Genomic DNA, 26,071 nt, shown 5'->3' on the forward strand with positions numbered 1-26,071 from the left:
AGCTTAACAGGTGGCTTCTTCAGGACCAGAAGAGCAAGATTTTCCAAAGTCTCTCACTAGCATTAATGCGTGAGCTTCTGATATGAGTAAGCAGGCAAGCAAGGGGAGCCTGAAGAAGCGCAGCAAGTCCATCAATAACTGTCTGGTGATGATTAGGGAAATGTGACCACCACAAGCCAGGGAAGTCCATGCTGCCTGAAGCATCAATTCTTCCCCCAGCAAAAACCCTAGGAGGAGTTATCCGCAGGAACTGGAGTCTGCTCCAGTTGCCAGGGGCGCAAAGAGCTGCAGGCCAGCACCCTCAGTAACTGCCTGTGTCCATGCAGAGATTTCTGAGCTCCAACTCCAGCTGTTTAATTTGGACATCTCTCTGGTTTACCAGCTCACGTAGTCTACGGATTTCTTCCTGTTGCCGGTAAAACATCTGCAAAAGCTGTAAGAAAAGTCACATTTTACTTCCTTTACACTAAGAAAATGTAGACTTAACCTGTGAAATGCCACCAGACCTCTCACATCACTTCTGAGAGAAACAGCATCTAAGGAGGTGGCCTTCAACCAACAGACTGAATGTCAGCAGTGCTCCTGCCATCCACTAGCCTGGGCTGTGAGTGTGGGTGTTTCTCAGCACCATTTACTAATGCTACATCTGCTTAATTCAATGGAAAAGATCAGAAAAAATAACCTTGTCCTGGTTTCGGCTGGGATAGACTTAATTTTCTTCTTAGTAGCTGGTACAGTGCTGTGGTTTGGATGTAGTGTGAGAATAATCTTGATAACACACTGATGTTTTAGTTGTTGCTAAGTAGCGCTTATCTTAAGCCAAGGACTTTTCAGTTCCCCATGCTCTGCCAGCAAGCAGGTGTGCAAGAAGCTGGGAGGGAGCAGAGCCGGGGCAGCTGACCTGAACTAGCCAAAGGGCTATTCCATACCATGGAACGTCATGCCCAGTATATAAACGGGGGGGAGTTGGCCAGGAAGGGCGGATTGCACTCTGGCATCGGTCAGTGGGTGGTGAGCAATTGCATTGTGCATCACTGGGTTTTTTGGTTTGTTTGGGTTTTTTCCCCTTTTTTTTTGTTATATTCCTTTTCACTACTATTGTTATTATATTTCATTATTATTATTGTTAGTATTATATTTTACTTTAGTTATTAAACCATTCTTATCTCAACCCACAAGTCCTACCTTCTTTCACGATTCTCCTCCCCATCCCACTGGGAGCAGGGCAGGGGCAGGGGGGTGCTTGGCTGCTGACTGGGGTTAAACCACGACAAACCTTCATACCACTGATCACGCAAAGAGAGCCTAGACACAGAGAGTATTTGGAGTCTAAATTCCTGGGTCTGCCACATCTCCTACTCTGACCTTGGCAAGTCTTTTACTTCTCTTCTTTATTCCTGTTGATCATGCTCTGTCCTCTCCAGTTGGGACTAGTATGGCATTTCACTGTGCACGCAGCAGAGCACCCAGCTCTGCAAGGGCTGCTTCTGTAACCTCGGGGCGCCAGCTCAGAAACATGCAGAAGAATATCCTTTTTCACACCACAGGGAAATTCAGCTGTGGAAATTCCTGCCCCATCAAGCTGCAGATGCTAAAATCTTGCAGAGCCCAAAAGGGGAGCTGAGCACAGCTATGGGAAGGAAGGAAATCCTTCCAGGATTCCTAAAGCAAACAAGCTGCATGTACTCGAAAATGTCCCTGAGATGCCAATGACGGGGGGCTTGCAAATCACCACAGAGATCGACCACTGTACAAGCTTTGGTTACTATACAGGGAGGGGGTTGGCCATGGCTGAAGACAGATCATGGAGCTACCAGGACCTTTTCTGGAGCCATTCCCAGGACCAGGCTGTGACCAGCAGCCAGCCTCAATGGCACTGCACTGCCAAGTTGTCCCCCAGCAGTGAGCTGCCAAGGGAGGAGCAGAGCCTGCCCCTTTCCCATGTCAGGGTCCACAACACAGGCGCTTAAGACTACATGGATGTGCCATGGGCCAAGGGAGCAGGGTACACCCACTCCTTCCACAGGCGTCCCTGCTGCCTCACCAAGCTATCTGAGTGCAGCTCTCATGGAAGGGTGACACTGCATAAATCTCATTCTCCACCTCTTCTGACCTGGAGGTCACAAGAACCTCCTTGTCCACAGCCAGCCACCAGGCAGGCCTGTGCCACAAGAATGCCTAAGAAGCAGGAATACTGATTGCTCCCTCCTTTCCAGACCCCCTCCACTGGGGTGCTGCCGGGCCACATTTCTGCTTCCCATGTGGTAGCCAGGGCATGCAGAGCTTCTGCCCCCACAAAGAATGAAGAGCTCGCACTGGCCCAGGTCTGCAAAATAAACCCTCCCCGGATTCTGTCACCTTGTGAACGGCATCCTTTTGCCAGGTGACTCTGGGCTTCCCCCCACAGCCCCAACCCTTCACCCCAGACATTCACACCTCATTTTCAGTTTTTGGTGGTGGACACTCAAATATGTCAAAGCCATTGGAGAGGCACATTTGCTCATTTTTCGGCAATTTCTCCTCCACTTTCAGCTGTTTTCTGCTGTCTTCGATCTCACTTGGCTTCTGCATGTCCTCTGGTGCCATCCTTCCTCCCCGACCCTGGTGCTGGCTCAGGTCAGTAGTTTTCTTGAGTGGCTCTGGCTCAAGAAACTGTGGTAAGGAATTCACAGCTCCAGAGCCTGGTCTCAAGGATACCAAGAGAGGCCCTAGGGAGGGAGGCAGGTGACGGGTTAGCACTCACAAACCACACTCAGAAATCAGCTGTAAGCAATTCACTCAAACAACCTGCAGGGATAAACATGGAGGCACTTGACTGGAGCAGCTTCCAGAGTTCACAGTGGTGAATATTTTAGCAACCAAATTATTTTAGCTTACAGCCATATTTGTTACGTCTCTCCTTTTCCTCCCTTCCTCTTTCTCTGGCAGTTAACAGGCCAGAGAGCCAGCGGCAGCTTACCCAAGCCCTGGGGAGCTGAAGGGCTGGGGAGCTCTCCATGTGCTGACCTTTGTTAACTCCGTTCAGCCACTCTTGTGCTGTCAGCGCTGGCTGGGCTCCTGTGGTCAAGGGGTAGATGTCTTCCTGGTATGACTCCGACTGCAAGCAAACAGAAGTCCAGAGTCACTCTATCAGTGAGGTTTTGCCTTAGAGGGACCATACTGGATTGTGGTGCAGAAAGAAGTTTGTTCCACCTCAGCACAGGGAGTGTCATGAGCGCTCACCGGCATGGACATGAAACCTTCTCACCCACCCTGAGCCTCTCTCCTCCTCACCCCAACTCAGAAGAATTGCATCTGAAGGCCTATTTTAATTCCTGCCAGTAAGGTCTTACACATCCAGACAACAGACTGGGGGAGGTTGGTGACACAGGCTAACTCAACTCTCATGAACTCAGCTTTCCTGAGGATGAAGAAGTGGATACAAAGGATGCACACAAGTCACAAATCATCAGCTGATCATCAGCTGACAGAAATTGGCCAACGAGATAACATTGGAGGAACATGCCTGATGATTGGTAGCTGCAATGAGCATTAGCTCTGCTGCCTCTCTGAATTCAAGGCACTCATACCTTCCAATATTTCTGGAAGTACAGGGCACAGTGCTGACATTGCCAATGTACCTTTGCTCACACTGTCACAGGGGAGCTACCTTGGCTAGCTACAGATTCATGACCTGGGTCATTCTCTAGCCACACCAGCTCTGAGAATTACCTGTACATCACTCTCAGTGCAATGGGTCATGTCTTACAGCATGGTGTTTTACATGCTGCAGAACAACTGCCTGTAACACAACTGCACCCACTGGGTAGAGACCTGGGAACCCATCGTTCCCTTTTTCCCAGGGTGATTCTTCTTCCTTCCACAAGGAGATTTTCATGTTACCCAACATCATCCCCAACCCCTCTCTCTCTTTTGTCATTATATCAAACAGATGCCACCAACTGAGGAAGTTTACAGCCAGCTAGTTGACCTGGCAGTCAGAGACATCCCTTGTTGCACCCAACCAGAGCAGATCAGTGAGCATGTCTTAGAAAGTTAGCCATTACACAGAGACCTAACTCTTGAGCTACCCAGCCAGGGTTCGTTGGCAGGGCTGCCCCACAAACTGACCAGCTTTGTCCCTCAGACCAGGAGAGAGAAAATCCCTTGTTCTACCCACCCTCCTGCCCCCGAGAGTCACAGAGAGGAGGCCCTGCCGTCTTTTTCACTGATATTGGTCCCAGACATGAACACAACCTGAGGTTAACTTACCCGTCGAGGCACAATCATGGAGATAGGCTCAATCAGGCTTTTAGTTGGGATCAGTTTGTAGAAACGGAAAATCTCACAAGCTGACACTTCAAGGCCTCTCTTTGGCATCATTCCTGGTGGGATAGCATGAAACAAACAGGGTGTAAATCTCCCTAGGAAAGTTAATGTCATCCACCACGGAAAAAGGGTCACCAAACAACAAAAGGAGTCACAGCATCAGCTCCACAGCAGCATGGTCTGAAATCTGCACCCAGAACTGGCTCAGTGGCACAAATGACACGACTAAAGAATTTTTTTTCTGTCAGACCATGGAGTTACACACAGGGTCTGTGGTTTTCGTGCTAAGCCTCCTGTTCCTTATTCATTCTCATGAGCTGCAAATAGAGTGACCAGGACTGAGCACAACTGGCAGGTGATGCCACAGGATTTGACTATCAGGATCACCAGGAAGGGATTTCAGGACACCTAAACAACACCAGAATAGCTATACGGGTCAGGCTAAAAGCCCTTCCAGCCCAGTATCCTGCCCCCAACACTGTCCCAAAGCAGAATGGAGTATGAGAAGGGTGTGAAAATCTACTCTGTCAGACAGCAACATTTCTGTTTCAGGGACTGGCTAAGCCACACAAGGTCTCTAAATACCTGGTAACTTCAATGGATTTCTCTCCCATGAGCTTGTACAGTCCAAAGCCTACAACCATGTCAATTCCCTTAGCAAAAGAGATTGCCTCTCCTTGTAGACCTTACTTCATGGTGTCCTACAGAAGCTTTGTTTTCTACTAATACCAAATGACTTCATTAAACAGTAGATTCTATGTGAAGGACTGTTGCTCTGTACATTATGCATTCATCTAAATGCGAATCTAAACTCCACTCCTCTACATTGTATTTTGTTTTGGCAATATTGGCAAAGAAGCAATATTGGGAAAGGTGCAATAACCTTAGCAGTATGCTTGATCAGCAGAACAGGTCAGGTTAGGAAAGTAGATTTGATTCACTCAGGCCTTTTAAAAACACTTGTACACTTCCTTTTCATGATTTTTAAAGAGACTATGACAACATAAAATCAGAATGCTGTACATTGGAAGAATTATAAAAGCTGAATAACAGAGAGATCCTCCAGTAAAGTTTTAAATAATTTATTCCTTTCCAATAACAGTTTTTTGAAGGAGACCTGCAGGCACAAAATCCAGTGCTGCTAAATACCTGTATCAATGTCTTGGAAGAATGGGAGTGTCCACAGATAGTGTGGAGGAGTGGCAAATGGTCCTAAAAACAGGTCAGTCTATAGAGGAATATGGCTTACAGGGTAGACTGGAAAAGATTCAAGAAAGGGCTACCAATAGGGTCTGAGGGCTGAAAGCCAAATTCTGTAGCTTGAATAAGTTAACCAGTGGGTAGTATGCAGATAGGTTAATAAGCAAAGGTTTCCAATGGAGGAGAGGTGACCTAATCCCAGCTGGTCTATCTCTAAATGGGAAATACCAGCACAGGAGAAGGTAGGCAAGCGGTAAGAGTGAAGGCATTAAGATGTGGAGCACCAATTACCAGAGAAATCCCAGAGTGGAAACAATGTCAACAGAGTTCAATGCCAAAAATCTTGGAGCAGATTCACAAAGGGCAAGGAGCATCCTCCACCTTTAAATTCAGACTATCCTCCCTTCCACCTTGACCAGGTATGTGAGAGGGGATGCAGCAGTGACTGGTAAAGCTGCCCAGCCCATGCTCTGCTGGTCAGAAGGGACCCTTCCAAGCTGTGACCCTGTAATATCACCTGTGATATATAGGTGAGCTGGGCCAAGCTGACTGTTGTGCACCTGTAAACCTGGGTGGAGACTGGAATCTGACCCACTCTCTTTTCTAAATGATATTTTGGATAGTCCTGGGCTCTAACAGCCTCTAAAACAAAGAAGCCACCATCCTCTTGTAACATTAGACATACATTGCCACTCACCAATTCCTTTCTGTGGTAAATGAGAACGATATTCCATCAGGTAGTTCAGGTATGGTTTCTCAGGGCTTATCTCATAGTATCGTATATTTCCATCACCCTAAAGGCGAAGAAAGTGAACATAAGCCAGGCTCTGCTGTTCAGCATGAGGATCTGAGAAGAATGCCTGGCCCCAGAAGCCATGCAGGGTCAAGAATGAACCAAATATTTACCCCCAAATTCCTGTGTGGGAAGGTTAGGGCCCTGCAGTGTACCTCCCCACAGTAAACGTGGTACGTCTGCAGTGGCAAATGTGGCCTGATGCTGCAGAGTCCTCAGGCCCCATCCCATCAGCCCATATCCTTAAGTTAATGTGCTTCAGGAGCATCTTTGACTTCAGCCTGATACACCACAGGCCAGGAGAAGAATCAGACAGGCCAGCATTTGCTGATGTGGAAAGCACTTACCTTTCCCACCACGTAAAGCATGTGTGTGTCTGAGTCATAGAAGGGAAACAGGAGTCCCGAGGAGCCATCCAGATCCTCCTCCAGTAAAGGCACAGAAAGGTCATTCTGGGCAGGACACAGGAAAAACAGTTGCAATCACCCGTCAGTCACCTCAAGTCAGGGACACCTTACCTGAACCCCACCTGGCAGCAGCATGTCAGCGCAGCTCTATAATGATCCTAGGCCATGGCCAGCTGCCCTGAGCAGAGGGCCATGCACAGACTTCTTCAAAGCTCTATGGGTGGGAAATGGGTGCTCTCTCCCTGGCTCTTGAGTGCAGCACCTCAGGACATCAGTTCCTACCACTAGAACATCTCAGGCACCTGATGACATTTCAGGGGTAGATATGACAAGAAACGCTGCCTGCCTCTGTGTGGGCTACAAGACTCAGGGAGATGGAGGGGCCTTCGGGGCATGTCTGCACTGCACACTGAATTACTCATGTTCCCTCACTACCTCTAGTCAAGTCAATACCTCCACAATAGTGCACCACCCACCACAAAAACAGTCTACATCAGCCGAGCAGTCTCCACACTGCACGGTGGGAAGGTGTCCATTGCAAGGGCAAAAGCTCCCATTGGCCTTTTGGAGCTAAGCCACGTAGGAAGACATAGCACACCACTCCATACACAAGGCTGGCATGTCTTATACAAAGCTATCCCTGCACTGCTGAAGGGAGCAATGTTGGGAGGACCAATGGGGCAGAGTATGGCGTCCCATGGCTGCCACTGTGGTTACTGTCACACAAATAAGTATCTAGCATAGGGTTAATACATACTTTGTCCTGCAGAACTGCCCAGCTGCAGGCTCCAGAAAGCCAGAGCTTCTGTTTAGATGTGACGATGACACGGGTGGACGTGGACCTCAGAAGGATGCCTGCTGGGCAGGTCCTGTGCCAATGCCTGTCCCCACGGAGGCTGCACATACCTGGCCTCATAGGCCTTCCCACTGTGTCCTCAAACTAAGTGGGGCCAGCTCCTCCAGCAGCTCTGAAGGCAGTGAAACCCTGTTGTGAGACCCCTGGTGTGTCAGAGCACCGCTCAGCTTTGTGGGAAGCCTTCAGACAGCAGCACAGTGCTTTCCCGTTCACTTATGCAAAGAAGCCATGTCCAAACATAGCCAAATGGCAAATCACAGACCTGGTCTACCAGCTTTGTCTGGTACAAAACGTGACAGCACAACGAAGAGGCAAAAGATTGTGCTGCAAGGTGGCTGATGTGGAGGGACAAAGTGAGATGCTGACAAAGGAAAAGCATCTCACTGCATATCAGAGGGGTAGAGGAGAGCAGGGTTTCATAAGGCTAGCAGCCATCATGATAGGAGAACATGTCTTGGAAGTGACCAATAAGTGCTACCTCAATACTCTACTGTCAGGAATCATCATAAATCAAAAACATCCCACATCTTTTTCTCCATTGAAGGCTTCACCTGAGTAGGCTGTGTCTAGAGCTCATTTCTCTTTCCAGTACCAGTAACAATTTGCCAGTAAGACCAGTAAGAGCTGCTTTTAAGTCAGAGCTACAGTGACCACCCAAAGGTCCTTTGAATGATTTCTTCCTGTAGTGGGCACAGCATTCTCTTTGTTCTGATGGATATCTATGCTGAAAGCTTTGAGAGCTTCTTCAGAAACTCATAGTCAGTGAACAGTGTCATAGCAGTAAGACCTATCACCCATTAAGCATTTGACAGATCACTTCTGAATTGCTGTTATAAACCAATTCTTGGGTATTTGGCAGGTGGAAAAGTTAAAGTGACCGCAAAAGAGAGAAAACTGAAGCTGGTATGGTTAAGATTGCTGGTCCAACTCACTTGATCCCATAATGCAATTTGCCTATTATTCCACCGAGATGTTCCAGTAGAGAACAGCTTTTTCACATTTCCAAGGAACAAGACTTTATTGACTCTGTGAGACTTGTAGCTGGCTTCCTATAGGAACAGAAAGGACACTGCATGAGTAAGAGACAGTACCTGTCGCATAGCTACATTTCATGCTACATGAGACCTCTCATTCAGTCACATCTGAAAGATCTGCTCAGCCTGGCTGAACTACAGTAAGCAGGATTTCATGGAGATCCGAGAAAGGTGGCCTAAACTCTTCAGGACCATTCCCAAAAGCCCAATGAATCTCTCAAAATATTGATTCATATATTTGCAAGAGGGCAATCCCTATTAGTTGTAGGCAGGACTTTCTGTGTACACAAATCCGTGCAAATACGTACAAAATGCAGCCAGCTTCACCTTACCAAGAGATACAAAGTACAGACAACAGGAACAACCCTGGTAGTGGGACAAATGTACACTTGCATCCACCTGTCCACCTGATCTCTACAAGCCCTCCCAAGGTGTCCCACAGAGGACTGCAGGAGGGAGCTACGAAAACAGCGTACTTCAGGAAGGGTTTCAGGGAGCAAGGACCATGGTAGCAAGATACAGAAACCCTGTTTTCAACAATGACAGCAAGCGTTCTATGAAAAGCAGAAGGCAATAGCACCATCTGGTGCCTTGGGCAATGTGGGTCATAGATGCGTCTTCTTTAATGGTAATGAATCTACTCAGAAGAGGAAACACTCCAAGAGGTGAGATCAGCTGGACCACAAACCTCTGAAGCCAACCTACCTGTAGGACTGTTCCTGCACGAGGGTCTATCAGACGTATCTTTCTGTCCCTGCAGGCTGTGGCAAGGAGACTGCCATCTGTGTTGAACGACATGGAGAGGACCACATCTTTGTGAGCGTCGAGGATCTTCACTGGGTTCGAGATGACAGCCTCCTTCGTGTCAAGGTTCCAGATCATTATCTGGAGCAAAAGAACAAAAAAATCAGCCCTTTTGTGCCTGACCAACTGGGGACTTTGTGTACCCTATTCACTTCTTCCTCTCTTCCCTACATGTATAGGTCTTACTATCATAAGTGGTTGTTCATCAGCATTTAAAATAATTCCTGGTACTTACAGCAATATATCAGGGACACAGTGTCTGCTCAGAATGTCCAATATTCTAATTTCCTTTGCAACCACATTTTGTACATAAAAATAGCCAGCATCAGTGCAGATATTTGCACTAGCACAAGAATGAAGCCAAAAAAAAAGTGCATGGCATTGCATATTATATCCAATCCAGTAAAGGAGAAAGGCAGAGTAGACGGAAGTTCATCAGAAGACTGGAAAATTAGCAAGTCCTTTTGAACTTGTAGCAATGTCCTTTTGCCTTTGGGGTCACCATGGAATTTCCCCCTGAAGAAGGCTTCTGAACTCTTTTAGTACTATCTTACAGCCTGAAATTAAAACAAATTTCAAAACACCCTGCCAAACAGGATGTCCCAGGAGGAGAGCTCCACAGAGAACAGACCCACCTTGTAGTCATAGCCGGAGCTGAAGAGGATGTTATTAGCAGTGGGATGCCATTCAATGAGGCCCACTCTTCGAACATGCCCAAGAAGTTCCTTCTTCGGAATGGTAATGTTTCTTGTTAGCAAGTGCTTGGGGATGTCCCAGATTTTAACCTGAATGGCACAGGATGGGTCTCTGTGAGATTCCTGAGTAAGGAGCTAATTTGGAACTTACCAATAACTATTATTCCCTTAGTATTATTATTCCCTTGGTAGTATGTAGGAATGCTCATGGCTTTATCGAATGCCAGTCCTTCAAATTAGTATCTTTACTTTTCTGTGGGCCTGAAGACTCCTCTTTACCCTCTATCTTTAGCCAGCCGTGCTACCAGTTTGTTTTAACTTGGCAATCCAACCCTTACACCTGGCCAAGCTGTCAGCACAATTATGAAAAGTTATTCCCAAGGGGAAGAAGTAAACCTCAGATCTTGCAGACCTTGCCTCCTAATAAACTTTGAGCAGGAACAAGCAAATCTGAAATAAACTTCAGCAAAGAGTCCCAGAAGATATTATAGCAGTGACTGATCCAAGCAGTCATCCACTCAGCGCTACCTGGTAAAAGAACTGAGAACTCCCCTGGTCAGATGACAGATATAGTACTGTTTGTCCCATGGAAAACTGCACCAGTGCTGAATGCTTTGCAAATGACACAGCCATTTGTCAAAGTACACAGAAGCCCACCCAGGTGGCCACATAGCAGATGCCCTGAGCAGAGAGACTGGGCAGCACCGCACTGAAGTCACTCAGCACTGGGAGTGTGCTGTCTCATAACAGGTCTACCTGCAGCCCTGGGTTCTTCCAGAAGGGTGCTGCATGAAGACAAAAACCCTCTGTCCTCCTGGGGTGGAAGAAGATAATAGAGAAAACCTGCAAAAGGGGCTGAACCTACGCAGGTAAAATGAAAGAGTCTCTCTCACACTAACCGTAGAAGCACAAGTATTTAGGATGCTAACAGATGATTAACCCTTTGGCTTAATGAAAATTACTATGCTTGTCATCATTTTTCTAGGTCTGAAACAAAAGGGAAATGCTCTTCAAAGCAGATAGTTTGTGGAAATTAGCCACATCTGCCCAAGTCTCCCACTGTTTGGCTGATGAGGATCACACCTTTCTAAGCCAAAGAAGGAGAGGCACAAATTCTGGGACCTGCTGGGAAAGATCATGAGCACCCTTCTCAACAGTGTTTATCCCACTGAGGAATCAAGCCCACCAGAAACCTAAGGACTGTGGGGTCGAGTAGCCTCCAGATGAACTTCTACAGCAGTAAGAGAAAGCATCACACTCTACAGCTTCAACAGCTACCACTAAAGGAATGGGGCTGAGAGAGTAGGAAAGGGAAAAATAGTTTGTGTTCACGCTGAGAAAAACTGCCTAGAATGAACCATTCACTCCCCATGCTACGAAATGGTTGGTGGTAAAAGCAGGGAGAAGCCCCTGGCTGTAATGTCAGGATGCATTAAATAGCAGAAATTGCCAGTGCTTAGTGTGCAGAAGAAGCAGGTCTTGGAGCCAGACCTGCCAGGCCAAGCAGGAACAACCCACGAGCCATCTACCCTGCTGCATCTTGAAGAAAACCTGACAAAACAAAGTAAAAGGCACAGAGTTGCCCCTCTAACCACAGGGGAGAAGATCTTCAGCAAGGTGAATTCATACGTGCCTGACGATTTGCCAAAAGGAACAGAAAGGGTAAGAGGATAAGCCCTCTCCCCATACTGTTGAAACTCTCAGCCCCTGGCCAGTTGCATTGGCCTCTATTCTAAGCGTGCCTGAAGCAGCAGTGGGAACTGGAAAGAGCACTGAGTGTTCACAGAGACTATCCATCCCCTCCCATGCCCAAAAGTACCACTCTACATGCTTCAGCTATGCACCACAAAAGATAGCTGTGGTACCACCAAGGCAAGCTCCAGAAAGGCTGGTTAATGGCCAAGAAAGCTCTGAGGAATGTGGGTGATGGGAAATTTCCACCATCTTCCTTCCTCAGGAGTTCCAGGGAGACCCAGCCCAGTAAGAGCAATCAGATGCATCCTTGTACACAAGCCAGAACAGTGGCTTATGCTAATGCTCAGAAATAGCAGAGAGCACCAGGCCTTTAACAACAGACTGCAAGGAAGGCTTTAGCTCTAATGTCCAGCCCAGTGGAAGTGGTGGACACCTCTGGGACCCCAAAAACTTCCTCAGACTTCTCTCAGGACAGAGAAAGTGTTGCTGTAAAGATGTCCCAACAGTATGTCCAATCTGAGCTCTCTGGTACAGGCCAGGACAAGTAAGACAGATGTTGATCCCATGGAGTGAGTCCAACAGCAGCCACTGAGATGAAGAGGGGATGGGAGCACAGCAAATCTGAGGAGAGCTGGAAAGAAGATGATTTGTTCAGTCCAGGACCGAGAAGGCAAAGGGGAGCTCTTCCGGCTGCCCTTCAACTACATTGCAGGAAAGCACAGAGAAGATGGAGCCAGACTCTTTGGAGGTGCACAAGGAGAGCATCAAATGCAATGGACACAAATGGCAATATGGGCACTCCCTGGAGATCAGAGGAGCCCTGTTTTCCCTAGAAGGGTACTCAGCCCTGGAAGAAGGGCCCAGTGAGGCCACGGGATCTGTAGCCTTGGAGATCTTCCCAACTCATCTGGACAAGGCTTGGAGCAACCTGATTCAACTGGCCTGCTTTGAGCAGGGCTTAGACTAAGTGACCTCCACAGGTCTAGCTACCAGGTACCACGAAAGACAGTCGCACTAAGAAAAACAGTCTGCTGTCCTCACTACTTAGCGGGGAGGGAAGAGGTGTCCCTACACTGAGTCAATGTGCAGGGGACCCCTAAGATCCCATTTCCTGATGCCAGGATGATGATGGGAGGCTAGTGCCAAAAAAGAGAGTATAGTCACAAACAACAAGACTTCTTAGAACAACTTTTGGTGCTGAGACCAGAGACAAGTTCAGTGTTTCCATTCTTTAGCCTGGAGAATGATCCAGTGCCAAGTTTCAGTAGGAAACTGGAAAAGAAAGCTGACAGAGAGCAGCCCTTCTGCATAGACTTCAGGGTCCTGGTGGACAACAGAATAAATATGACCCAGCAGCATGCCCTGGCAGGGATGATAGCTAGCAACATCCTGGTATGGAACAACAGGAAGATAGCCACTAGATCAAGGGAAGCGATTTCCCCCTTTATTCAGCAATCATTAAACAACAGCTGGAATACGGCATTCAATTTTGCACCTCCCAGTGCAAGAAAGATGCTGATAAACTTAAGTGAGTTCAGTGGAGGCCACCAGGATGCTCAGGAAGCTGCAGCACTTGCCCTGTGAGGAGAAGCTGAGGGAGATAGGCTTGCTCAGCCTGCAGAAGAGACAGCTTCAGGGCAAACTGATAGAAGCCTTCAATATTTCTCAGACTACTGAGAAAATAGAGCCAGGCTCTGTCTTGAAGTGCAGGGTGGGAGCATGGGATACAGCAGTCACTAACTACACTGGTGAGGTTCTGACTGCATATAAGGAAAAACGTTTCCCCACGGGAGTGGTGAAGAACAGGAACAGGTTGCCCAGAGAGGTGGTGAAATCTCCATCCTTGGAGGTTTTCAAGACTCAGCTCCACAGACCTGCGTAGGAGGTGGGGATAGAGACCGCCCAAGCTCCCTTTCAACACAAATGGTTCTGTGATTCTGTAACTGCAGCAGGAAGCTTCGAAGCTTGTGCTCATTCCTCATCTGATGCTCAAAAGAGAGGTCATGGTGGTGCCTTCCTGCCACAAGTCCTTTCTGAGACAGCATGAAAACTTGGCATACAGGTTGGAAGATAAAATAAAACCCTCACAGGCAGCCCAGAAATTGAAAGAAGCCTTCAAAAAAGACATGAATATCCACAGAAGCAAGGGCAAGTCACTGAACAGGAAGGACAATTCAAAGAGCCTAGATTTCTAATTCAAGAGGGATTATTGGCAGAGCTGAAATGGCAGAGGTTGTGCACCAAGCCAGGGCTAGAGGAAATGACAAGGGAAACCTCCCTGATGCTGTGTGGCAGAGGGTGAATATACCCAGTGGGAGAAAACACATGTGGAATCTCTGGAAAAAAGCACAGTAGTTAGTCAGATGTCCTCACTATCACAGAAGTCAACATCACACTTTTGACAGGACATGGACAGCAACCTTTCAGTGGGTAGATATGGGCTAAACTGTCCCTTACAAATAGGAATTGACTCTTTCAATTCCTAATAACTACTCTGCACCTACACTGGAGTAAAATATGTGACTGCATCTTAATGATACTAACTTCAGCCAAACCACTTATTGCAGAATAGTATGACACAGATTCCTCAGCTACCCAATAACTGATCCAGCATGACTTTACAGAGTAACTGAGTACAGGAACAAGCTCAAACTTGCTCTGCTGGGAATTAGACTGAAATAGCTGTTCCAGATTACGTTGTGTTGAAGCTTTTTTTCTAAAGTAAAGGAAGAGTTTCATAGCGATTAAACTTGAATAGTCATTCAATTTTAAATTCATATTCTGTTTTTCTAATGCAAACACACCCAAAAAGACACAAGCCCCCACAAAACAGATCTTCCTCCTCACACTGATTTTGGTATATCATCTGGAAGGGATCACACAAGTCTGACCTCAAGAGAAAGAAAGGAATCTTACTCTTACGTGACTTTTTTTATAAGTATATATATGCTTTCACATCTCATCCATGGGCCTTTTGGTTTCTTTTTTATTTCTTTCCCCAAAAAGCACATTAGCCAGGTAATAACACAGAGTACAAGCTGGTAAACTTACTGTGGCATCTTCTGAACACGAAGCTATTACAAAGTCATTGAATGGGTTCCACTTGATGTCCAGAACACTCCCTTTGTGCCCACATATTTTGGGATAATTTGGGTCGAGCTTGCCTGTCTGGAAAAAATAAATATCATCAAACCCAAGGTGAGCCATGGAATTACAGGCCGTTTTCAAGGAAGATCCAAGCCAGCTCCAGCAAGAAACCTCTTTCTGCTTGTTATGCTCCAAATGCCCTGGGTGCTCTCTATCTGTTGAGAATGGGTTTTTGCTGTCCCTGCAAGGCAAGTCTTGATGATACCACCAAAAAGAAAGAAAAGAAGTGCTCAGGCCTTCCTAAGTACACACTGCTATCAAGAAATCTGTACACATGCAGCAATTGAGACTGCTGAAGTTAGAAGACAGTATTTGATTCAGACACCAGAATAAAACTTAGAGGGGAAATACTTATGAATGAGTTGAATCTTCCACATTTTTTAAAAATCTTGGGGAAAAAAAAAAAAAGCAGAATTTCTTTCAGAAGACATTTCTTATAAGCAGGGAAAAAAAATGTTTTAGCTTTTATTTTTTTAGCCTCATCAGCTAGCATTTATTTTATTTTTTAAGCAAAAAGACATTTGTGACACAAATTACAAATGCAGTTTTTCTTTCATCAAGCTATCTATTTCTCTCTAATGGTGCTCAAATCCATCCTTTCACAGGATTCAATCAGCATTCCAGACTCTCCAAAAAAATGCCATGTTTGGGTGACATCTTCAGTGGTAAAAATCCTTCACAAAGTGCTCTAAGGAGTATTGAGGGCCTTGTGCCACATGGGGGCTGTGTTGCATCAGGATAAACCCATACTGCAGGCACAGTCTCTGCTACAAAGTCAAGTCGGTATGTTTATCATGTGCTAGGAAGAGTGCTGGGGATTTTATTAACATTGGAGCAGCACTTGCTTCTCCCTGTCAGGAGCAGAAGTATGGGGAGCTCCAGAACCCACATTGCATCCCAGACATCTGTCCAAGAGCAAAGGTCAGTCACCTAAGGAGAGAGACTTGATGGCAAGCTGGTGATGCTTACCTGCTTACTTTTATCCCATCTGTAAGAATCATAAATCAAAATGAATGCAAATGCATGCTATCCTGGAAAGCAGAGACTTCTGTTGGTGTACTCCCTGCACCTCTCCAGAGGTGGGCCTTAAGAGCGCACAGCAGAGGGGAATCAGTGCTGGCCCTAACCTGGATGCAGCTAGGATGTAATTTTCCCAGCCTTGAAAATATGTACGGTTTTGAATGCAGAACAGGACACGATGTGTAACTATTCTGGCTTCACTGGAAAGTTTGTCGCGTAGACTGGGACTAACCTGCTTTAAACTGAACACCCAGAGGGCTTTGAAATGTAAAAGACTGTGCTTTTTTAGACTACAGTCTAAAACAATTCCCTTTTATAACAGCGACAATGCAAAGTGACTTGGGAAGGCAGAAGAGAGATAAAAGGCCTTTAATAAGCAGCGCTCCCCCGCCCACGGTGTCCTTTTGTAGGCTTCAGGGCTTGGTTTCAAGCTGGCAACCCAACGGGCTGGGCAGCCAGCTCCACAGGGATCCCTTGATCCCTATGGGAACTCCGTCCCCTCCCAGGGCTGGCTGCCTGTCTGCTCCCCACTCCATCTGGGAGACTCCCAGGCTGCCCTGAGCCCACATTGTCTGCCCCATCCTGCAAGGCTCTCCTACCCCCACATCCCCAGCAGGCTCAACTGGCCCTGGAAAAGGAGCCCTTGCCCTCCCAGCTACCAGTCCCACCTGCCCCAACGCAACCGTGCAGCCCTGGGACAGAGCAGGACCCACAACATATGAACCCCCAGGCTGCCAACAAACTTATATGACAGGTAGGGCTGTTGGTCTCAGGCACACATCTGCATGTGGAAGTGAAGCTCTTCATCTGCTGGGGGAAATTTCATTCTACAGATCAAAAACTATTTCAGTAACTAGATGTGTTGTCATTCATGCAGAGGTACCTGACTTCCACCGTTATTTGCAGAGCTTGAAAATGAGTAGTTTTTCAACCACTTTCTTTATAAACTCCCAGCATTTTTGAAAAGTAGCCAAACTCGATGAAAACCACTTCTAGTGGGACAGCTGTGAAAACTTTCCCAGCAGATTTGTACAGGGTAGATCACCACGATATGGGTCAGCCCAACCTCTCAGGTGTTCTCCAAAGGGCACTAACACACCTTGCCGTCACATCACAGCACAGCACTCACATGCGGCACCAGTTAGGTAAGGCCTGAGGGGTCATCACAGGTTTCATTTCATAGTCCTTGCCCCCAGAGAGAAGGGAGCAGCGTTTGTGTCTAGGAGGTCTACACAACCACAGATGTCCTCCCCTTCACACCTGGTGCTGACACATTGAAAGACTGGAGACTGCAAAGACTTGGACACAAATCTCTCTCTGTCTCTCAAGACTTTATTCTCATTTTGCTATCCCTTTGCTTCATGCTGCAAAGGAAGAGACAGATGCAGTTTCAACCAAGTCTGGTCATCGGAGAAGGAAAAAGGCAGGCCTTTGTCTTTCAAAGGAAGTACACAAAATCGCCCTCTGAGTCCAGATCCTTCCTTGGCATGCGGTGCATGCTCCAACACATCTGTGTCAGACACCAATCTACACCCAGGCCACACTGTGGGAAATCAGCTCATCTCCCAGTTACCATCACAGAGCCCATGTCTCCTCAGACTTGCAAGACTTACAAATGCATTCAGTCTGTTCTGGGCACCAGGCAGCCCTGTGGCCACTGCCACTTCCCTCACTAGTGAGATCTGCTGCCATTCCACCCAGCTGACTTCAATGGCACATCTTCATGAGGACCTAACTGACACATCCTGCAACACAAGACCATTCTCCAAGTGGTGGCAAATATTCAACTGGTTCCTCTTCAGGTTGAATGCAAAGGCCTGCTGAAAGGAGGGAATCTGTGGCAAAGAGCTCTTTCCCTACATAACCTCTGCTGCTCCCAACCCTACCTCACCCCCAAGCTCTCAGAGAGGAAACATGGTGCAGAAGGCAAGAAGTAGTATTTATTCAAGGAGAGATGATAGAGCTTGGTGTCCATGACTCAGCAGGAGAAGAGTGCAACAAACAAGCAAGGAGGCACGGTTAAACAGAGCGAGGTTGAGCCTGCATTCGAGCACATCCTGAGGCAGGCAGCCCCTCCAGCAGCACATGCAGAATGAACTCAAAAAAAGCATTGGAGGGAGAAAAGCAGCTCCCCAAGCAGGTTGTTCATCCTCCCCGGAAAATGCAGCCCTCCCTGTCCCCGCTACCATCTCCAGCTTTGGCTAAACATGATGTCCTGGCCCTTGGGCTTTTCCTCCACACTGTGGCATGCTTGGGATGTGGCTGCTCCCTGTGAATCCAGTCAAAAGTAACCATGGATCAGCTGTCCATCATGAGAGGGCAATACTGTCCCAGGCACATGTCTCCAGACCGGGCTGCCTTCAGTGCCCTGGCAGCCGGGGGCACAAGCCAAGAGCCCAGTACACTGTCTACCGTGGGTCACCACCACAGGAGGAGGTGTCAGCCACAAATAGCACCACTAGGAGCACAAGTTGAAAGCTGCCGCTTTTCACCAGGTGGCACCAGTTTGGAAGTGTATCATGAAAAAAAGTAACTGGTATCGCAGCCCCCAGACTCAGGGAAGCCCTTTCTGTGGGTGGCTGAGGCTGCTCTACCCCCACAGCATGGGTCAGGAATAGGTATTCAGAGAATGGCTGTATGAAGCGCAGCACATACAGATCCTTTCCCTGATCCACCACCAAAGGTCAACCCTCAAGGGACTTCCTGAACTAGGGGACCTGCATGTGAACAAACACAGTTTGTAAACCAACTCCTCTCCATAACTCCATCCTGTTTTGAACCCCTTAATTCTTCCAGGCTTGTCAGCATCCGGAGCAGTGAGCTCCACATCTGAACTGCAGAAGTGTTCATATCTGCTGCTCACAGTCTGCTCCCTGGTCTCTAGGGTCCCCTTCACCACACAAATCAAGAAGAATTGCTCCTTATGCTTCTTTCCCACCCTCTTCACAGCTTTATATATCTCGCTCATTTGTCTTTTTTCCCAGACTGACTGAGGCCTAACCTACAAAGTCTTTCCTCACATGAAAGCAATTTCACATTTTCATTGACATACATACTTTAATTATCCTTTTCTGTATCTTCTAGTTCTACCATGCCTTTGACTTCTGCAAGCAGTGTTTCAGATCTGGGTGGAGTATCTGAGCAGGTGTTAAGAATGGAAGAATTGCTACTGAAGACTAGCCAAGCTGAGAAGAGGTGAGAAGACAGAAGAATTAATGGTAAGTAGCGCAAGCACCTTCAGCTCATTTTGCCAACACTGTGAGAGCTGGGTCCCACCCCATGTCCCACAGCCACCAGCTGCCTGCTTATAGATGCAGCTCTGTGATAAAGACAAGTTCTTCAGCCTCAACACATCATGGTCGAGGGGGCAGAAGTGATTCAGTCAAGAAAAACAGGGTAGTGGTTAATTTTAGAAGGACTGTCTCTGAACAGCACCAGCAGTGAAGGAGATGAATAAACGAAGTCTAGAAGAGCCAGGAACTGTGCTAGGTTCTTCAAGCATAGCCGGTTCACTTTCATCCTTAGCAAATATATATTGAAAAAGTGGCATTGCAATAACACCATCAATTAACTTTTAATTACAGGCTGAACTTTTGCCTTTCATCTGTTCTGCCCTGATTCCAGAGAGCTCATAACCTCATATTGAAGTTAATCCACATTAGCGCATGCCTAATTTTTCTGAAGCAAAAAACATCAGATGGCCAGTTTCTCCCTCTCATCAGATCCCTAAGTCATCAAAACCCATAAACATGGGATTTGTTTCTGAAAGGGAAGTTTTTCTAGCATAAGTGTTTGAAGCTTAAGAACTTAATTGTCTGACAACCATGTCTCCATCCTTTCACAAAGGATAACGTAGAGCAAAACATACCATATTCTCCTTTGGTCACAGCTGAAGCCATGCCACTAAAGCACCTTTCAGTTTTTGCCCTCTGTATCTACTAACTGCTTTTTTATTCGCGATTTCTCCTACAAGACAAACCTCTGAACAGCACAATTCCTGCTGATTATACAAGAAAGGCAGATGAGATATGAAATGAAGGAAGGTGTTAAAAAACTGCAAGCAGCAATATAAGACATGTAAGTACACACATCCTAGGAATCACCTGCCAGGGCACCTGGGGCCCCTTCCATCATTTTGCAGTTCTGGCAACAGCATTAACTGAATATCCTCTATGCAATCTAGCTCCCTAGAAAGCTCAGCTCTCCTCCAGCCTCTCGACATGCTCTCAAAAGCCAGCTCGCCTCAGCAGAGCTCACCTGGTGGATGGGAATGACGAGGAAGGCCCCCCCGCCCGCGCACTCAGTCACCACCGCAATGAAGTGGGGGTTCACGGCACAGAAGTGGTTGTCGTGGACATTGCGGGTGATGGGCACGCAGTCGTAGCACTTCTCCTTGCTGGCAGCTTTGCCGTACACGTGGCGGAACTTGGAGCTGCGGTACTGTGGGTGCCACGACATCTGCAAGGGGAGAAACACAATGCCCCATGACATAAGGACCGGCCATCCCGACAAGGCTTTCAGACCACCACTCCCCTCTCCCCAGCACAGGCTCACTGTCCCCATTTGGGCTCCTCGCACCAACCCTCAGCCAGCAAGCAGCAGCCGCATTTTTCTCTGCTGGTCTTCACCCCTTTGGCACAACCTGTCTCTGCACCCATTGCACATCTCTGATGGAGAGAGGAGAGTGCGGGGGAGAAGAGACAGCTCTCTCCATCACCAGCCAGCTGGGCTGTGCATGCACCAGCAGTCTCTATCGCTCGGGCAGGGCCACATGGCAGCAAGTTTAAGAGGAGATAAATCCTGGTAGCACAGAGCTCAGGAAGCATGAAAGATACAACATCTTGGGTGAGGAAAGCCTGAAAGACGGCGAGTGAATGAGCCAGTCTGGATGCATGCTTCTTTTAGCCCTCAGGTGGTTTAGGACCAAAAACAAGTCTAAATTTTGCTCACATGAAGGGAAAAAAGAGGTTTGACAGATCATAGGAATAGTTACAGTCACCTGTTCATTTTTTTCCAACTGACAACGACATTCTGCATGTCTGGTTTATAACTGCACCACAGCCCTCTGACAGACAGCATTTTAAATGGTGTTTAAATGAGACACATAAAGCATGCTAAACACAAGAATCCCTTCCCACAGAGAGCAGGGAAGCTTAATGGAACTGATGCAACTGATTTCAAATAGGAAACTACCAGTGTTGGGCAGAAAAGGCAATTCAGACTATTAACTCCTGCTCTTTCCACAAGACCTAGACAGTAAAAGGCACATGGTGGGGATGGCAAGAAGATCCTACTGCCCAAACGAAAAGAAATGCAGATCAGGCAAGAAGGTTATGGGTGAAAGAGAGCCCCGCACAATCAGCTGGGAGTATGGGCAAAGACTGGGAGAGGGCTTGGTTTTGCCCCATATCATTCTGTTTAATGTGCATTTGGTGAACAGTATTATCAGTGACGCTGGATCAACGATACTCCAGTTCGAGAGGAGAACCCAACCAAACAGCTTTTGAGTTACAGCAAGACCTAGACCACTCACTCACATGGGTAAGTGTTTGAAGGGAAGCATGCACTCAATGGCAGGAAGCCAAGTGCATCATCACCAGACAAGCAATTCTAAACCAAACTGTCCTTGTTGCTGGCACAGTATTGCATCCTCCTGGGATGACTACTAAATGCTAGAAATCTGTATTGCTTGATCCTGGGCAGTTGAACTGGAGCTTTACAAGCACCCATCAACACAAAGATCCACAAAGCTCACATCCCACGTCACACTGGCAGATTTGGGCTGTGAATAGTGCTACAACACAAGTCCTGTCCTATTCCCTGCCTCCTCCCAATCTGCTGGCACAGCTCAGAGCCAACCCCACCTTGGACAAACACACCTGCCTGTAAAAAATCAGTCCTCGCAGATCACTGGTTGCTTTCACAGTCATTTTTGTTGCTCACTTTTACCTTGGCATGTTTTACCTATGTTAACCCTGCATTTGTCCATATTCTTAGCTGATTAAATTTCTTGTGCAGAAAACATTAGGTGCAAAGGATCTCTGATACAGTGAGGGCTACCTATCCCAAACAAGAACAAAGAAATGCAAGTTATTTGAAAAAGAAAGCAGTGATCCTGGGAAGCTAATCTTGGAAGAAGGGATGTTCACAGGCAGGAAAAAAGCTAAGGTTATATGCAACAGGCTATCTCCCAAAACAGCCCCAGAGATGCAGCATTCTCAAACAACTTCACGCTCATTACAGCTTTAGTGGTCAGGTTTACTCACACTGGGGAAAAAAAAAAATCACTCTATTGTCTGGATGCAGCACTTCCTTCTCACAGCAGGAATATTATCTTTCCAAAAGGAAATTAATCGCCTGGCTCCAAGGAACTTCTAGATAAACTGCTCTTGAGGTGGGAGAGAGTGTGTCATCTGGAGGTTCAAGGCTCCTCTGCAGAAAGGAGTTGCCAAGCACAGGGGAGATATTCATTATTGCGATACCATTCCTATGGAGAGCAGGAACACAGAGCAAGATACTGACATCCTATGCAGACCACATGTAAAATGTTAATGGCGAATAAGGAATAAAGGAAATAAAAGGAATTAAATGCCCAAGTTTGGACAGTGCTTAGGAAAGACAGCTCTCTCCTATTTCAACCTGTAGAATTAAGGTTCAGCTGCCACAGGAATGGACTTCAAAGGAGCTACAATTCAGGCAGCAGGGCAAGACACGACTGGGAATATCATGAAATTGGCAAAGATGATCCCAGCAGAAGTGTCCCTCTTGACACGACTGCAGCCACAGCAGAAAGCTCAGCATTACAAGAAAAACTCTTGGATAAAATATGGTGAAAAACAGCCTGAAGAGGTGCAGCATCAGCAGACTGCATCTGGTACAGTGGGAGACGCTGATCCCAAATAAAGCAGACACATGGACATTAGGAAAAACTTGTTTGGAAGGAGTGTGGAGGAGAGTTCTGCACTAGAGGTTGCTTGAGTGGCGGTAGGTCTCCATCCTTGGAAATTCTTTCATGACTTGATTAGACAAAGCCATATCCTCCTTGATCTAATGTTCATAATAGTCCTGTGCTGAACAGGAGGCTGAACTGGAGAAAACCAAGGGCACAGTGCCACCAAACCATACTGAAACCTTACGATTTAAAACTGAAAAAGCTCACATCTTCACTAAGTAAAATAAGCCCCTATGTGTACAGCCTGTCTGCTACAAGCCATGCAGCGGACAAGATGTGGTTCCTCAGCAAGAGACGATCTTCCAGCTGGCTGTTAATAAGAACAGCATGGCCAGGGCTCTGACAGATCTCAGCTGTTAGACAGTGCAAGCTATGGCGCCTACAAGAAGATCCTTGCAGAGGAAAGAGGTCACCATTCCTAGGAGTGTTCCATCAGAGCTCTCAACACCAAATGCTGTGTTATGTATAAATGCAGGCCCAATACCAAATGCATAGGTGGGTGGATAGGTACTAAAACAACTACAGAAACACTTAGCCCCCAAGCACATCCCCAGTGCAGTCTGCCTTCACACAGCTTGCCCAGATCTGCCCTTCCACTGCTGTCAGGACAATGTAGGAACCAGTCACAGGCCACTGGTAGCCCTTTTCCATCCGCAGTCCTGGCCCAGCCTCTTTGCTCAGCTCCTGTGCTTGCATGGCAGGACAGAAGGGGCCTCAATCTACAGTTACAAGTCTCTTCCTTGTGTTTTTTGTAAAGCAGCAGGTTTTCCAGTCACTTCTCCTCCCTCTACGTTCCCAGAAGCAAGGTGTTGGTTTATTCACTCCTCATCTGGTACTTCAACCATCTTGACCACCCTCCACTCTTCATTCTGCTAGACGCAATGCCCTATTTGTTCCTGGGACAGACAATCTGACTGAGTGTCATGTCCACTCTCCAGGGCTGAAGGTGGAGGAGGGGGACTTGCCAGAGGGAAGAGAGGCATCTCCACTCCTTCCTCTCAACAAGGAGAGCAGAAAGCACCACAACGAAGGCAGAGCTGGGCAAAAAACATTTGTGGCCAGGCAAGGGGAGGAAGCATGGTTTTCACAGCATCTCCCATCCAGAGCTCAGAGAACCTGTTCTGGTGCAGCTGGCAAAAAGCTGGGCTTGCCTCCTTACACAGGTGTCAGAGAAGGCAGCTCTGTGAATGCTGCATGGGAGACAAGGCTCTCCACAGCTTAGAAGCGCAAGGACGTGCCAGTTTCTGATATATCTCCTGCTCCCAGAAGGAGCTGTGGTGTGGCCCGAAGTGCCATGACATGTCTGCAATGCAAAAGTGCCAGATGGCACTTCCGAACACAGCTGCGGTTAGACACACGGAGAGCCAAGCAGCAGCCCAGATAGAGAAGCTGAGAAGAGCTGGGCTGGGCAAAACACTACTCTACAGGGCTGTACCTGAGCTGCTCCCGAGTGCCTATTTCAGAAGAACAATATAATGTTATCTGCTGCACTCCTGTACCAGGCAGAGATAACTGGTCTTTCCGTTTTTATTCTCCACCCTGCAAGATTGTCAGCTACTCGAAACAGCTTCCTCACAGAACAGAAACAGCTTCCTGGCAGTGAGCAGAGATGGCCACTTGGGCCACCGGCAGCATTTCCCACCATTCACTCTCGGAGGCAAGCCCTCCTTGAATCCTCTCGCATCTTGGGCGAGTCCTGCAGCAGAGCAATCCCCGCCTTCTCCATAAGGGCCTTTGAGCTCCCAGATGACCCCCACGCTCCACTTCAGCTAATTGCACATCAAACTAGTCCGCCCAAGCTGTGCCACACTGGCACACTTCCATGTTCATCTCACCCTTTCCATGCCCCACCCTTGCCTACCACCCCGACATGAGGAGGCAGGTCCTCTCACTGCTGGGGGCAGGGGGCAGCGGGGGGCTGCAGCATCGTCAGAGCTGACTCCACAAGCCACAGGGAGCTAGCTGCAAAATCCTCCCTAGAGCAGGAGGCAGAGGCACCTCCATGGGATCCTCCTCTCCCCCATCTTTCTGTGGCAAGCAGGAGACCCTGGTGTACAAGTAACTTTTCTCAGTTCTTCCAAAGCTGCTGAGGCTCTAGCTGCACTTTCAACCTACGTCTCCCCATTCAAGGCCCCACCACCCTGCAGGACCTTCTCACCAACCTTCTCCTGGCCCTGGTCACACAGGCCCCACTTCGAGGAAAAGGGAGCTGGATGAGGAGATCCTGACAGTAGCAGGGCTATGTCTGCTCCCCGTCTGCTCATAGTGCCAGGCAGAGCCCTGGGCATCCACTACCTCCCTGGGCCCATTCTGGGGTGGTGGGATCTGCCAGGGGGCTCTGCTCAGTGTTCCCTGCAGGGTCCTTCTTTCCCATTTTTAAATGTTTACTTCCCTCTTCTCCGTTTTCAGGTTTTGCCAGTCACAATTATTTGGTTTCCTTCCAGGTTTCCTCTCCTTTACTGCCATCCATAGTGCAGAAGAACAGACAGGGACACCAGGCAAAAGAGGGTGACCACTGTCCAAACATGCAGGGCTGGCTTAGGAAAGCTAAAGCCCATCTAGAGTTGAGTTTGTCAAGCGATGTGAAGGGCAACAAGAAAGGTTCCTACAGGTATCACAGCAGTAAAAGGACAACTAGGGAAAATGTGGGCCTGCTGAGGAATGGGGCAGGAGCCCTTGTGACAAAGGACACTGAAAAGGCTGAGGCATTGAATGCCTTTTTCACCTCAGCCTTTACTGCTGTATTGGGTTTGCATGGCAAGGTTTTGGTAGCGGCGGGGCTACAGGGGTTGCTTCTGTGAGAAGCTGCTAGAAGTTTCCTCTATGTCTGACAGAGCCAATGCCAGCCGGCTCCAAGACGGACCCGCTGCTGGCCAAGGCTGAGCCCATCAGCGACGCTGGTAGCGCGTCTGTGATAACGTATTTAAGAAGGGGGAAAAAACCTGCACAACAGCAGCTGAAGAGAGAGGAGTGAGAAGATGTGAGAGGAACTCCGCAGACACCAAGGCCAGTGAGGAAGGAGGGGCAGGAGGTGCTCCAGGCGCCGGAGCAGAGATTCCCCTGCAGCCCGTGGGGAAGACCATGGTGAGGCAGGCTGTCCCCCTGCAGCCCATGGAGGTCCACAGTGGAGCAGATATCCACCTGCAGCCCGTGGAGGACC

At 47.8% G+C, this 26,071-nt stretch overlaps 1 protein-coding gene across 1 annotated transcript; it reads right to left on the minus strand.

The window, feature by feature from the left end:
* Window positions 1–278: 278 nt before the first annotated feature.
* On the minus strand, window positions 279–20,417 carry CORO2A (coronin 2A). Its single transcript, XM_050912947.1, has 12 exons — window positions 20,217–20,417; window positions 14,844–14,960; window positions 10,038–10,187; window positions 9,304–9,483; window positions 8,497–8,613; window positions 6,649–6,753; window positions 6,206–6,302; window positions 4,252–4,364; window positions 3,007–3,097; window positions 2,682–2,708; window positions 2,437–2,546; window positions 279–433 (listed from the first exon to the last, which is right to left on the minus strand). Exons 1-12 carry the CDS (start codon window positions 20,415–20,417, stop codon window positions 302–304), a joined length of 1,440 nt encoding a protein of 479 aa, XP_050768904.1. The 3' UTR covers window positions 279–301.
* Between the last annotated feature and the right edge of the window lie 5,654 nt (window positions 20,418–26,071).

This window comes from Gymnogyps californianus, chromosome Z (genome assembly GCF_018139145.2).
Source record: "Gymnogyps californianus isolate 813 chromosome Z, ASM1813914v2, whole genome shotgun sequence".
NCBI classification, from domain to species: Eukaryota; Metazoa; Chordata; class Aves; order Accipitriformes; family Cathartidae; genus Gymnogyps; species Gymnogyps californianus.

Excerpts from the sequence above, each read along its gene's own strand:
- CORO2A (XM_050912947.1), bottom strand. The coding sequence starts at position 20,417 with ATGTCGTGGCACCCACAGTACCGCAGCTCCAAGTTCCGCCACGTGTAC. Across the intron at positions 6,754-8,496 it reads AAATTGCATTATGGGATCAA|AATGACCTTTCTGTGCCTTT; the intron begins GTGAGTTGGACC and ends TGTCCTGCCCAG. Across the intron at positions 4,365-6,205 it reads TTTACCACAGAAAGGAATTG|GAATGATGCCAAAGAGAGGC; the intron begins GTGAGTGGCAAT and ends CTATCCCACCAG.